Source organism: Nerophis lumbriciformis, linkage group LG13 (genome assembly GCF_033978685.3).
Source record: "Nerophis lumbriciformis linkage group LG13, RoL_Nlum_v2.1, whole genome shotgun sequence".
Classification (NCBI taxonomy): Eukaryota; Metazoa; Chordata; class Actinopteri; order Syngnathiformes; family Syngnathidae; genus Nerophis; species Nerophis lumbriciformis.
In genome coordinates this window covers 12794334-12809888 of record NC_084560.2, presented here as the reverse complement: position 1 = coordinate 12809888, position 15555 = coordinate 12794334, and the positions used below count along the sequence as shown (strand labels likewise).

The following is a 15555-nucleotide window of genomic DNA, read 5'->3' as shown; positions in this document are numbered from 1 at the left end:
AAAGATTACCGCTACTAATAAATATATATTCAAAATGCTATCATGGACCATATTATAAACATGTACTCATTAAGACACTGAATAGCTGATTTTACATAATTATTCATCAACACAGCAAAAAAGGGTTGTATACAGTTTTGTACAGATGCGTGATTTTAGTAGGAAATGTACTGATTGATAGAAACTTAGTTCCACTGGAAACTTGCAGATGTCAGTCAGGCTTCTGATGATTTGACACAGCTGAGTGCAGGCAGCTCCTCAACATAGGTGGATGGAAAATGACCTGTCTGGCCATTAAGTGCACCAAACCACCAGCCATGTTCTTCTTTTGTGTATATGTCAAGTAGATCTCCTGTGAAACACAACCATGTTTAGTTTAGCTCGTCTCTCTTCTAGTTGTTGATTCTTTTATTTTCCTCATACCTTCTTTCAGAGTTAATTCATCGTCGTGGTTTGGTGTGAAGCTATATAAAGCCTTGCATTGTCCAACACTGCAAATGTCTGGTGTGATTTGACCTGTAAATTGTTGGTATATTTTAAAAGTGTAATCACGTAATTAAAAAACAATTATGTAAACATCCTACTGTGGTCTTTATCCTCATGCACTTGTGTTGGGGTTCCAACGATGTCCTCTTTTTCTTGCGAGACTGTACAGAAGTCCTGGCTACTGGGCGAAGGCTCTCTCGGCGGGCATGTGGTGGTTTGAACAGGTCCTTTGTATATGATGGACGCTCTCAGTGAGTGTCTTGTTCTGAAGGGAGTCTTCCTTAGTTTGACTGGCCGAGTCAGCTGCACCACACTGTGCTCACAGTCCTGACATGGCGACAAAACATTATTACTTGTGATTCATGAAATATATGAACAATTTAGCTTGCTGTAGTAGTATTACTATTTTAACCGACTCACATTATTTACTTACCGTACTCATTTATTTGTTTATTCACAGTTTTGTTAGAGATTGCGTACAAACAAATAACGAGAAACTGTAAATATGGGATGTAATTGTATGCATGTTCAAGTATCTGCATTCATTTTGGAAACTGTACATCTTGCAGATTCATCTGGGTCAAAAACAGATTTAATGCAAATTGAATTTCTACCCTAAACTCTACTTCCCTCAGCTCCAAGCATAGATCTTTTCTAAAATCCTGCACCCAGGCACTAAATCTATCAAGCAAGTTTTGATGGTTTTACTGGTGCAACTATAATGCATATTTTCATTCAGTTGAACCTTTATATCTTTTGGTGTAATTGCTACAAATAAACACAAAATTGTCATCAAGTCATGTAGTTGCCTTGGAAAACGCCCAACTTTTTTTTGTTGAGTCTTGAGTTAAACACAGACGTTTCCAGAAGTTTACACTCCAATATCAAATGAGCGTTCAGTAACTGTTCCATTATGGACTCTTACTCAAGTACGATGACGACATCTTCCATAGTATGTAAATGAGAGACGAGGCTTTGTCAAACCAGGCTGTTAGTTGCAGTCATGACAAATGTAAAACACAAATTCTCCACTGAAAGTACTTTGTCAAGACATAAGTAAATATCTGCCAAAGAAAAGGGCAATGTCCAGTTTACAGTAATCATTCTTAGTTATATGAAGACTAATCCAAGTAAACAATATACATACTAACCGACATGTTTTAAATCAAAGAAGCTAAGTCAATAAAAGTACTGTATCCATTCGAACATCAGGCCATCTAATTCAATAAATATACGCTGCAACTCAAATGTACCTTATCTTTCCACTTGACAATGCTGTCACTAAATCGGTGGGAGGACTTGGGTTTCCCTTCTAGTTCACACAGCGTTAAAGAGAGTTTATAGTGAGTTGCCTCCAGTAGATTCAGCTTTAAACTGTTCTGCAGAAGACAGAATGACACCATATTTAGAAGAGCTCATTCACAATGCTCCAAGTCCAAAGACTCCACACCTCGTCAAGCTGCTGCTCCGTCTCCTCAATGTTCCGTTGGTTTGAAAAAGAAGGGTTTTCAACATAGCTTTTCATCAGCTTTTCAATCCCTGTAACAGGAGGGAGATTCCGGGACATTTTAGCATTATGGCATGCTTTCATCATTCAGATACAATTCAATATTTTAAGAGGCTTGCCTTCACAGTCTTTTTTTGCTTTGGATATATTTCCCTCCAAACGATAGAGTTTTACTTTAATGGCTTCCCTTCTTCGTTCTTTGCCCATCAGTGATTTTCTGTCTTCCTCCTGATGCATGCAACACAAGTAGTAACCTCATCAAGTCAGAAAGTGCAACACCTTCTTTCAATGTATATTGATAGTATGGTATTTTTATGCATACTGTACATTGAAAACATGCCACACATATACAGTCAGTAAACCAACGCAATATAAAATCCAAGACAAAAATTCTGCCAGTGCAAAGATGATATTGCAGTCTCTACACACAACCAGATGAATAAACCTGCTGTTCCACTTATATTTCAAAACTATGCTATTTAAAGACATAATATTTGATACATTGTGTTGATCAAAGTAAAAGCTTATTTTCAAATACATCTGCAAACGTATATACAGTATATGCCTTAAAGTGAAACTGCACTTTTTACTGGAGTCATTCGCAATTATGAAAAATGAGACGACAGATGGATTTTCTTTTTAATATGCATTCTAAATGTAAATGAAAGTCCGCTTACAGCGGAGCCTATGGCAGCTCCACTATTTCGCCCATAAAAATTTCAATACATAACCATTCAAAAAGTGCCAACAATATGCCATTACATTTCGTGATTTGAATATTAACCAATTATTAGTTATATTGTTATTATAAGCCCCTTTTCTTCGTGAGAATTATGAGTCATTCGTCACCTAAATGAGAATATACTGTATGAACATCTCATCAGTTGGCATCCTAATGACAGCAGGCCTTGCACAGTAAGTGATGTTTCTCATGAAGTCTGCAGTGAGTAATAATAGGTGATGAAGGAAAAACAAAAAGCAAACATCGTGATGTGTTTTTGAAATTAATGTGCCACGTGTGCTTAAAATGATCAAAATACGTAAATAATAAATGTACCCATTACTACATACCATATATACTTACATAATGTATACAAAACCTCAATGGAGATGTTTTGAGGTTTTTTTAAGGGCTTGTAGGCATAATTGCACAGCTCTCATAGGCTCCATTGTAAACAGACTTTTGATCGCATTTATTTAATATCTACAATGCAAATAAATAACATCCATTGCCATGTTTTTCATAATGACTGAACAATATGCAAAATTCCCCCAAAAAGTGCAGTTCCCCTTTAAAACAACATGGCTAGAATGGTCTTCATGTCTGTAGAGTAGAATGATTGCAGTTAACTGAGGTTGAACATATGAAAATAATACCTTTCTAAAACTTACAAAATAATCAGTCATCAAAAATTCGGCTTTGTTTTCTGATGTTGTGACGCTGGTCTCCTTCACCAGTGTTTGTATGTCTTTATCCATGTCCACCCTCTGGACCAGCAGTTCAATTTGATTTTGACCCTGGAATGGTTACAGTTTTACTTTTATGATTATTCATTAAATAAATTGCAATGATTTCACGAGAAAAACACAATAATCATGTTACATGTTTGAGGGTCTGCCCAAAACTGGACATGTGTAGGTTGTATCGGGTCAAAAGGTTGCAAAGAACTTCGATCCGCTGTTTCTCGAGCTCCTGTATGATCTGTAAAAACAGATATAATGCGAAAAGTAAAGCTTTTATTTTTATTGAGATTATTTTAATGAATTAAGACATGAAAATGTCTGCTTCTACAATTATAGTTCATACAATATAGCATACTGAGACTCTATTTGAGCTAATTAGACTAAAAGAGAATACACCACAAATACTGTAAGAGTAAATAGAACACATTAGTAAAAGTTGGTTAGGTGCTAATTCAGTAACCAAACTGAACTGTTATTAAATTACGAAGAGAAAGATGAGTTTTTTTACTAAAATGAAATTGTATCAGATTTGGACACCTGGTAGCAGTTTTTGAGTGTGTTTTCCCACTTAAGTCTCATCTGATGGCCCTCCATGTTGATGTTAAAATACTCCTCATCCACTTGTGTCTGTAGTTCCGCTGACTTTGTCAACCTGTTCAGCATCTGCAAACAAGAATAGGAAGCAAAATCCATTAGCGAAAAACCTTCAATGCATTGTGTTGAATAATTTATTTATTTTACCTTTTGTTTTTCTTTCTCTGTGCATATTGGTTTATTTTTCTCCACAAAGTTAAACAAAGCTTCGTGCTCCCTTGTTAATCCAAATAGTTTCTTCTTTGTCTGGTTCAGAAAAACAGACAATACGTAAAAACATGTGTATTTATTCAAAGTAGTGAGTGTCGCATAACTTTTAGTCTGTTTTAATGCAACACTAAACACTAGGCCTGGGTATATGTCAAGGAATTGACAACACAATACTTATCACAATACTTGTGTCACGATACAGTACAGCATCGCGATATATTGCAATATTCTACAAAGTTCACTGATAAATTTAGAATACAGCCTAAAATATAATTTGTATATACTGTATGTATGCTAAATGACAGTAATATATAGGGATGTCCGATAATGGCTTTTTGCCGATATCCGATTTTCCGACATTGTCCAACTCTTTAATTACCGATACCGATATATACCGTCGGGGAATTAACACATTATTATGTCTAATTTGGACAACCAGGTATGGTGAAGATAAGGTACTTTTTAAAAACATTTATAAAATAAAATAAATAAATAAAAAATATTTTCTTGAATAAAAACGAAAGTAAAACAATATAAAAACAGTTACTTAGAAACTAGTAATTAATGAAAATGAGTAAAATTAACTGTAAAAGGTTAGTACTATTAGTGGACCAGCAGCACGCACAATCATGTGTGCTTACGGACTGTATCCTTTGCAGACTGTATTGATATATATTGATATATAATGTAGGAACCAGAATATTAATAACAGAAAGAAACAATCCTTTTGTATGAATGAGTGTAAATGGGGGAGGGAGGTTTTTTTGGGTTGGTGCACTAATTGTAAGTGTATCTTGTGTTTTTTATGTTGATTTAATTAAAAAACAAAAAACAAAAAAAAACCCGATACCGATAATAAAAAAAAAACGATACCGATAATTTCCGATATTACATTTTAATGCATTTATCATGACATCTCTAGTAATATAGTGTTTTCCTCTGCACTTTGCGGCCAACTAACTCCGATCTCGGTGCTTTGCGGGTTTTAAAGTACCATTGAGTACAGTGGGATTGGATAAAAGGAAACTGCAATTTTTTTTAATTCTACATATCATTCACAATCCTTTTGTAAAACAAGAACACATATACTTTTCTTTTTACGCATTGTAAATAGTAAATACATGCGATTACAAGCCCTTAAAACCATCCAAACACCTCCATTGTGGTTTTATATACATGCTGTAAGTATATGTGTAATGTAGTAACATTTATAAGATGTTATATTTACGTATGTTGCTCATTTCTAGCATACGCAGCGCTTTAATTTGAAAAACACATCGCGATATTCGCTTTTTCCCTCGACATCAATCTTACTACTCACTGTAGACTTGATGAGGTGCAACAAACATGATAACAACATCACTTACTGTACAATGTCTGCTGTCATAAGGATGCTGACCGATAGAATGTTGTTATATTCCCGTTTAGATGAAGAATGATGAATCCTCGCGAAGAAAAGGGGGCTGGAACAAAGCGTCTGTTTGTGCCTCTCGCCATTTCCATGTCTAGATTGGCTGTCAAAGTGTGCCAACTTGCCAGATTACGTCCTCATCCTTCTACTATCCAGGTGAAAGGCACTATTTATGATCTAGAATAAACTTCCACAAGCTCCGATGCGACAAAGCAGCTCACCAACGATGATGTCAACATGTCAGTCGATGTTTGCGCTTATAATATTAATATCACTAATACTTGGTTAATATTCAAGTCGCAAAATGTAAATCAAGTATTGTTGGCGGTTTCTGGATGATCATTTATTGGGTTTTAGAGGACCTCCCATTAGCTCCATTGTAAGCAGACTTTTATTTACGAGTTAGAATTCATTAAAAAAATACATCCTTTGTCTATAGGCAACATTCTTTGAAAAAGTGCAGTTCCCCTTTAAGTTTTCATTTTACGTAGCTTTTACAGTTTATTGAGTGTTTTAAGATAGGTTAAGTGTGTATGCATATAATATTTATAATAACCATGAAATAAATAGCGTCACTACTTTGTAGGAATTCACCTACACAGAGAGAATTCATTAGAAAAACTGAGTCAAAAAACAATGCAGTTTAAATAATGAATTTCCATTTTGCAACCGTACAGAAAGTGGATCAGGTTTTTCCCCACTTAAATGAAAAAAAGCCCTTTAATTCTTAACTGCCAACTTCTTGTACTGCCCTGATCTCTACTAATCCCAACCCCGCGCAGAAAGGTAGCAATTAGGGATGCCCGATAATGGCTTTTTGCCGATATCCGATATTCCGATATTGTCCAACTCTTTAATTACCGATTCCGATATCAACCGATACCGATATCAACCGATATATGCAGTCGTGGAATTAACACATTATTATGCCTAATTTGGACAACCAGGTATGGTGAAGATAAGGTATTTTTTTTAGAAATTAATAAAATAAGATAAATAAATTAAAAAAAAAAAAATTGAATAAAAAAGAAAGTAAAACAATATAAAAACAGTTACATAGAAACTAGTAATTAATGAAAATGAGTAAAATTAACTGTTATAGGTTAGTATTATTAGTGGACCAGCAGCACGCACAATCATGTGTGCTTACGGACTGTATCCCTTGCAGACTGTATTGATATATATTGATATATAATGTAGAAACCAGAATATTAATAACAGAAAGAAACAACCCTTTTGTGTGAATGAGTGTAAATGGGGAAGGGAGGTTTTTTGGGTTGGTGCACTAATTGTAAGTGTATCTTGTGTTTTTTATGTTGATTTAATAAAAAAAATAAAAATAAAAACCCCAAAAAAAGAAAAACAATACCGATAATAAAAAAACCGATACCGATAATTTCCAATATTACATTTTAACGCATTTATCGGCCGATAATATCGGCAGGCCGATATTATCGGACATGTCTAGTAGCAATACAGCGACAACTTGTGGAGTGGAGGTGTATAAGTCCTACTTCAGTTACAATCGGCGCAAAACATGATTCAAAAAACAAAACATTGACATTAAGACATTAAAAAATAAATATTATATGGTTAGAAAAAGTATCGCTATTTATTTTCCCACCCCCACCAAACACAAATGTCAATAACTAAATATTAATTTTGTAATTGAACATTTTCAATGGAACCTCGTTTTCTTATGCCCCATTTCTTGTCTGAGTAATTTTACCAAACTTTTGCCCTGATTTTTGTATAGTGTCTTGCATGTAACAAACTAACTTAATCCATATGCCTGCGCAGTCAAAACAAAGAATCTGGTGGAATGTTCTGGTGACTCGGTCTGTGCTTTTTAAAAAATGTAGAACAACTGCAAAAAAATATGGGGCCAAAGAAAGTTTCAAAATCCGGCACTTAAAATGATGTAAATAGCAAACTATAACCGGTTGCACAAACATGTACAACAATTGTTCTTAACAAAAGAGGAGAATTATAACCTTAGAGATAAATCCAACATAAATCATTTGCATGCACACTTAAAACCTTGAGTTTATCAGTATGTGGAATTAAATTACGGAATGGACTAAGTAAAGAAGTCAAACAAAAACTAATATGATCTAGTCTAAGAAACTGTTCAAACTACAAGTAGTAAGATCAACACTAATAAACATTTGAAATGTTATTGAAAAATTAGATTATTTTAATAATCCCGACAAAACCAAAACAAACAGGCTAAAGAACAGCTTCTTCCCCAGGGCCATAACCATCCTGAACGGACTGCCCCATTGTCCCTCATAACTGCCTTCTCTTCGGTGCAATAACCCATTCCACCAACCACCCTGTTTTTGTTTTGTTTTTTTTCATGTATATATTCATTTCACACCATATTCATTGCACTTCTACATTTTTTATATTTTTATATATTTGCACATTGTTTTTCTAGCATGCACACATCGCACTGTATGGAATGGCCTCAATCTCGTTACCTTGCGTAATGACAATAAAGCTGATTCTGATTCTGATGTGGAGTTATGTACTTAACAAAAAAAGGTGAAATAACTGAAAACATGTTTTATATTCTAGTTTCTTTGCTCTGATTACTGCTTTGCACACTCTTAGCATTCTCTCCATGAGCTTCAAGCACACCTGTGAAGTGAAAACCATTTCAGGTGACTACCTCTTGAAGCTCATGGAGAGAATGCCAAGAGTGTGCGAAGCAGTAATTAGAGCAAAGGGTGGCTATTTTGAAGAAACTAGAATATAAAACACGTTTTCAGTTATTTCACCTTTTTTTGTTAAGTACATAACTCCACATGTGTTCATTCCTAGTTTTGATGTGACAATCTACAATGTAAATAGTCATGAAAATAAAGAAAACACATTGAATGAGGAGAAGGTGTGTCCTAACATTTGGCTTGTACTGTACATAAACAGCTTCTATTGTGCTGCAGTGCAGTTTTACATAATTACTGGCTACAACCACAATAACCATATTCATTGCACTTCTACATTTTTTATATTTTTATATATTTGCACATTGTTTTTCTAGCATGCACACATCGCACTGTATGGAATGTCCTCAATCTCGTTACCTTGCGTAATGACAATAAAGCTGATTCTGATTCTGATGTGGAGTTATGTACTTAACAAAAAAAGGTGAAATAACTGAAAACATGTTTTATATTCTAGTTTCTTTGCTCTGATTACTGCTTTGCACACTCTTAGCATTCTCTCCATGAGCTTCAAGCACACCTGTGAAGTGAAAACCATTTCAGGTGACTACCTCTTGAAGCTCATGGAGAGAATGCCAAGAGTGTGCGAAGCAGTAATTAGAGCAAAGGGTGGCTATTTTGAAGAAACTAGAATATAAAACACGTTTTCAGTTATTTCACCTTTTTTTGTTAAGTACATAACTCCACATGTGTTCATTCCTAGTTTTGATGTGACAATCTACAATGTAAATAGTCATGAAAATAAAGAAAACACATTGAATGAGGAGAAGGTGTGTCCTAACATTTGGCTTGTACTGTACATAAACAGCTTCTATTGTGCTGCAGTGCAGTTTTACATAATTACTGGCTACAACCACAATAATAAATAAATTGTATTATTATTGTTGTTTGATTGTGCAGGTGTGTCTAATGTGTGTGGTGACTAGAGATGTCCGATAATATCGGCCTGCCGGTATCGTTTTTTTAATTTTTATTTTTATTTTTTTGTATTATTAAATCAACCTAAAAAACACAAGATACACTTACAATTAGTGCACCAACTCAAAAAACCTCCCTCCCCCATTTACACTCATTCACACTCATTCACACAAAAGGGTTGTTTCTTTCTGTTATTAATATTCTGGTTCCTACATTATATATCAATACAGTCTGCAGGGATACAGTCCGTAAGCACACATGATTGTGCGTGCTGCTGGTCCACTAATAGTACTAACCTTTAACAGTTAATTTGACTCATTTGCATTAATTACTAGTTTCTATGTAACTGTTTTTATATTGTTTTACTTTATTTTTTATTCAAGAAAATGTTTTTAATTTATTTATCTTATTTTATGATTTTTTTTTAAAAGTACCTTATCTTCACCATACCTGGCTGTCCAAATTAGGCATAATAATGTGTTAATTCCACGACTGTATATATCGGTATCGGTAATTAAAGAGTTGGGCAATATCGGAATATCGGATATCGGCAAAAAGCCATTATCGGACATCCCTCGTGGTGACCATACTGTATGTGGCATAGTGCAGTATTTTGCATGTCGTACTAATCTTTTAATATACTGGTAACTTAAAATTTCACTTAACCAATTTTTTTTAATTGAAAAAAAAAAAAAAACATTCTCAAAATGTTTTTCTTTTAAAAATTCTAGAGGGTTCTTGTTACTTTACTTTTGTTTCGGATTCATGTAAACCAGGCCTGGGAAAATTAAGGTCCCGGGGCCACATGCGGCCCGTTAACCTTTTCAATCTGGCCCGCCGGACATTCCCAAATCATTATTTTAGATCAGTGGTTCTTAACCTTGTTGGAGGTACCGAACCCCACCAGTTTCATATGCGCATTCACCGAACCCTTTTTTAGTGAAAAATAAAATGTTGGTTTTTTTCAAATTCAAGGCAAAGTTGTATGTTTTTGGTAACACTTTAGTATGGGGAACATATTCTAAGTAACAAAGACTTAATTTAGAGTTATTTGGTTATGGTTAGGGTTAGAGGGTTAGGGCCAGGGCAGGATTAGAGGGTTAGGGTTATAATAAGTTCATGCCAAATAAGGCATTAATAAGTACTTAATAATGACTAGTTAAGAGCCAATATGTTACTAATATGCATGTTAATAAGCAACTAATTAATGGTGAATATGTTCCCCATACTAAAGTGTTACCATGTTTTTTTACTGGTGCACAAAATGAACCGTGCATGAACATCACCTTGTTCAAACAACAAAACCAACACAGTGCATAAACTCACAACAAATTACACACCTGCAAATCAGTGTGACTTCTGCTGTTGTCGTATCCGTAATACGCCGATAGGGAGAAGTTTTTATTTACACGATGAGTCGGGTGTGTTTCGACCTCCACCGAACCCCTGAGCCCGACTCACCGAACCCGTAGGGTTCGATCGAACCCAGGTTAAGAACCACTGGTTTAGATGGTTAAGTGACGTGCAGTGACGTTTTCTAATGACCGTAAGTCTTGAACTATACTAAGTCTTTCAATGCTTGGAATCGGCATGTTATACTAGTTACTATGGTCATCTAATGAGTTACTATGGTCATCTAATGAGTTACTATGGTCATCTTATTAGTTACTATGGTCATCTAATTAGTAACTATGGTCATGTAATTACCGGTAGTTACTATGGTCATCTAATTAGTTACTATGGTCATCTAATTAGTTACTATGGTAATGTAAGTCACAGCAGCTCAGACGAGGCACCAAGCAGTGTGGGTGGGGAGTGTTTCCACAGAGTGTTTCCAGAACCTGAAATGTGGGTGTCAGGGACAGACGTGGTAGGAGATTTTTACAACAAAGTTCTAAAGCTTAGTGATATATCACATATATCAGATTGTAGCTGGGTTTATTTTTACCCTTGGCGTTCATATTTCACTGTGTTTGTTGCATTTTTGTTGTGTTTCACTTGATTGTAAAATATGTGGATGGAGAGGGGGTGTGACGTTCATATGTTGTCAATATTTAGTGTTTTATCCTTCATAGTTAATAGTGTAAATCACACATTCTTTATTTTCATGTACATTCTGGGTGTCTCACTCAATGTAAAATTCCATTCCGTTTTTTAAGGCGGTCTGTCATAACGTTTTTTGCTTTCAATCAGACTTTATTGCGAGGTTTTGTATTAGTGTTCCTAAAAATAGATATACCGGCCCCCAGACACATTTTTTTCTGTAAATTTGGCCCCCGAGTCAAAATAATTGCCCAGGCCTGATGTAAACTGTGTCTATTTAATGTTAGCTACTTGATAACTACTTTATGACAACACCACGATTATAATGGTTTAATTTTCCTATTTTAATAATGCCTTCTGTTCCCAAAATTCTACAACCCAGAGAATCAAAGACACTTTTACCTTGAGTTGCTCGTTCCAATTTGTCATAACAAGTTTTTCCGTTCTTTCGATGGCGCTGTCCAGCTGTTAAAAAACACAACGTCGCTGTTACCAGGAATACATGTAGAGAGTTGTACAAGGTGTGTCAGAAATGTTACCAGGAATACATGTAGAGAGTTGTACAAGGTGTGTCAGAAAAGTTACCAGGAATACATCTAGAGAGTTGTACGAGGTGTTTCAGAAATGTTACCAGGAATACATGTAAAGAGTTGTACAAGGTGTGTCAGAAATGTTACCAGGAATACATGTAGAGAGTTGTACAAGGTGTGTCAGAAATGTTACCAGGAATACATGTAGAGTTGTAGAAGGTGTGTCAGAAATGTTACCAGGAATACATCTAGAGAGTTGTACAAGGTGTGTCAGAAAAGTTACCAGGAATACATCTAGAGAGTTGTACGAGGTGTTTCAGAAATGTTACCAGAAATACATGTAAAGAGTTGTACAAGGTGTGTCAGAAATGTTACCAGGAATACATGTAGAGAGTTGTACAAGGTGTGTCAGAAATGTTACCAGGAATACATGTAGAGTTGTACAAGGTGTGTCAGAAATGTTACCAGGAATACATGTAGAGAGTTGTACAAGGTGTGTCAGAAAAGTTACCAGGAATACATGTATAAAGTTGTACAAGGTGTGTCAGAAAAGTTACCAGGAATACATGTAGAGAGTTGTACAAGGTGTGTCAGAAATGTTACCAGGACTGATTATGTCAATCGCATGTTTGATGTGAAGACCATCGATCCAGCAGATAGTCTGCAAATAAATCCTTCATTCAGTGTGCGAGACGAGGTGGAAGTTGTGGCAGGACATTGCCCTAAGAACATGGCCATGCTGGAGCAGCCTCTCTAGTCACCTAACCTGGCTTCTTGTGACTTTTCTTTTCTTTTTTTCCCCAACTTCAAGAGGGTCACTTATTATGAAGACGTGGACAACATCTCGAGGGCCGTGACAACAAAGCTACATCTTGGAGGAATCCTACCAGGACTACTGTGCATGAAGACATGGCAGAGAAGCTCGGGAAGTGCGTTAAAAGTCCACGGTTAGTACACAAAAGGGGAAACCTTGGCTTTTGTGACAGTCCTGAGACTTGTCTGACACACCTTGCATAATAATCCATATAAAGAGATCACACACAGGCCTCTTTCTCTAATAATAATCCATATAAGAGATCACACACACAGGCCTCTTTCTCTAATAATAATCCATATAAGAGATCACACACACAGGCCTCTTTCTCTAATAATAATCCATATAAAGAGATCACACACAGGCCTCTTTCTCTAATAATAATCCATATAAGAGATCACACACAGGCCTCTTTCTCTAATAATAATCCATATAAAGAGATCACACACAGGCCTCTTTCTGTAATAATAATCCATATAAGAGATCACACACAGGCCTCTTTCTCTAATAATAATCCATACAAAGAGATCGCACACAGGCCTCTTTCTCTAATAATAATCCATATAAGAGATCACACACAGGTCTCTTTCTCTTGCTTTGCTCGTCTAAGACCTGGCGTATTTCCAAGATGGCCTCTTGCTGAAATGCATTTCCAAGCGACCTACAAGCAAAACGCATATTGTATTTAGAAGCCTTTTTCTTTTTTTTTTTTTTCAAAAAACTACCTGTGGGCGTCAGCTCGTGAGTACATCTCATCCGACGCGTGGCACCAGGCGCTGTATATGGAGCTGAAAGCATGAAAAGTCACACAGCTTCACACCTTTTCACCAGTATCTATCACGTCTCCATGACACTTTTCCTGGAAAAGGTGGTGTTTAAACAAAAGCCTCTTACTTGTTGCTCATGCTTTTAGAAGCCCTCATTAGTTTTCCAGCCAATTTTTGTAGCCCCTTAGCATACGTGTGCTCCAGCTCAGCCCTAGAGCAATAAGATAGCAGCAAAAATGGTAAACTAATGTCACAAAGTTCATATTTGCCCGTGGTCTACCTTTGCTGCAAAACAGTCATAAATTCCTTGCAGTAGCACTCCCCGTCTTTTGACACGCGTTTCACATTTTGATAGAGTTGGTTGTACTGAAAGACAGCACATAAAGGGTAAGACTAAACATACGCATCACATTACATGGAAAATGAACACTTTTCAGCATATACTCACAGAGCAGGTGCTGATATAGTCTTTCATCTTAAACACCGTGGCCGTTTGTTGACTTTGGACCAAGAACTTTGACCACTCCTCCCAAAGTAACTCATGCAGAAATCACTTGAGTTGAAGTCATTGGACTTTGCATACTGAGAATTCCAAAGGTAATTTGGAAAATCACATCTGCCATTAAAAGCAAGTGAAAATAAGTAAAAAAAAATTTTAAAAAAAAAGCAACCAAAAAAAAAAGCACAATAGACATTGTAGAACTATAGAAACATTGTTCCTTTTTGTTTACTTTTGAAATTAAATAAATGGACAAAATATGTGCTGCTTGACTGTTGTCATAAAAAATTATATTTATACCAACAGACACTCATTAAATGATATACATTGATAACATGTTATGTATATACCGTATTCATATTCAACAATTTGTTATATCTAGGGATGTCTGATAATGGCCTTTTGCCTATATCCGATATTCCGATATTGTCCAACTCTTTGATTACCGATACCGATATCAACCGATATATACAGTCGTGGAATTAACACATTATTATGCCTAATTTGGACAACCAGGTATGGTGAAGATAAGGTACTTTAAAAAAAATAAAATAAGATAAATAAATTACAAAAAAATTATTGAATAAAAAAGGAAGTACAACAATATAAAAACAGTTACATTGAAACCAGTAATTAATGGAAATTTGTAAAATTAACTGTTTAAGGTTAGTACTATTAGTGGACCAGCAGCACGCACAATCATGTGTGCTTACGGACTGTATTCCTTGCAGACTGTATTGATATATATTGATATATAATGTAGGAACCAGAATATTAATAACAGAAAGAAACAACCCTTTTGTGTGAATGAGTGTAAATGGGGGAGGGAGGTTTTTTGGGTTGGTGCACTAATTGTAAGTGTATCTTGTGTTTTTTATGTTGATTTAATAAAAAAAATAAATAAATAAAAAATGATACCGATAATAAAAAACGATACAGATAATTTCCGATAATACATTTTAACGCATTTATCGGACATCTCTAGTTATAACAAATACATTTTGCCAAAGTAAATGACCTATATATAAAATATGCGTTATGGCGACATATTTCAATATATATTAAACAATGTAAATGTCAGTGTCATAATCTCACATGTTTATTGTATTTTTTATTATTATTTCTTTTACAGCGTTCTTATTTTTTGTTCCACTTCCTGTTTACCTCCACTGCCTCACCTGTCCCTGATTGGCAGTCAATGCGCACTTGTCCCAGATCATTTGCTTTGTGCACCTTGTATTACCCTAACAAAGAGGGCCCTCTCTGCATCCTGGGATCCAGACATACACCAGAACGTTACAATTGATCCTGCCATAGAAATACATATTTGTTTTCCCTAACAATGTATAATAAACATCCCCTCTTTGGTTCTGGAATATAAAAACAATTGAAAAAATAGTGTTGGATCTAACGTGCTCATCCATTCCTTCACAAATATCAATTTGTATTTATAGGGGAGTTGCATTTGTTTAGCTCTAACCTTCAGTATTTGCAGTTGACATTAAAACCAGTGTGGAATAATGCAAACCAGTTTAAGTTTACAAATACCTATAATTTTATGTCTGCCAGAAATGTCTTTGTTG

At 35.4% G+C, this 15555-nt stretch overlaps 1 protein-coding gene across 1 annotated transcript; it reads right to left on the bottom strand.

Moving 5' to 3' along the window:
* Nucleotides 1-86: 86 nt before the first annotated feature.
* Nucleotides 87-13955, bottom strand: nostrin (nitric oxide synthase trafficking). Its single transcript, XM_061971694.2, has 16 exons — nucleotides 13922-13955; nucleotides 13754-13839; nucleotides 13601-13684; nucleotides 13432-13494; nucleotides 13286-13367; nucleotides 11765-11827; nucleotides 4199-4297; nucleotides 3995-4120; nucleotides 3597-3695; nucleotides 3386-3511; nucleotides 2113-2221; nucleotides 1937-2025; nucleotides 1740-1865; nucleotides 585-813; nucleotides 424-516; nucleotides 87-352 (listed from the first exon to the last, which is right to left on the bottom strand). The coding sequence occupies exons 1-16, from the start codon at nucleotides 13946-13948 to the stop codon at nucleotides 216-218; spliced, it is 1638 nt and encodes a 545-aa protein (XP_061827678.1). The 5' UTR covers nucleotides 13949-13955; the 3' UTR covers nucleotides 87-215.
* Nucleotides 13956-15555: the final 1600 nt, after the last annotated feature.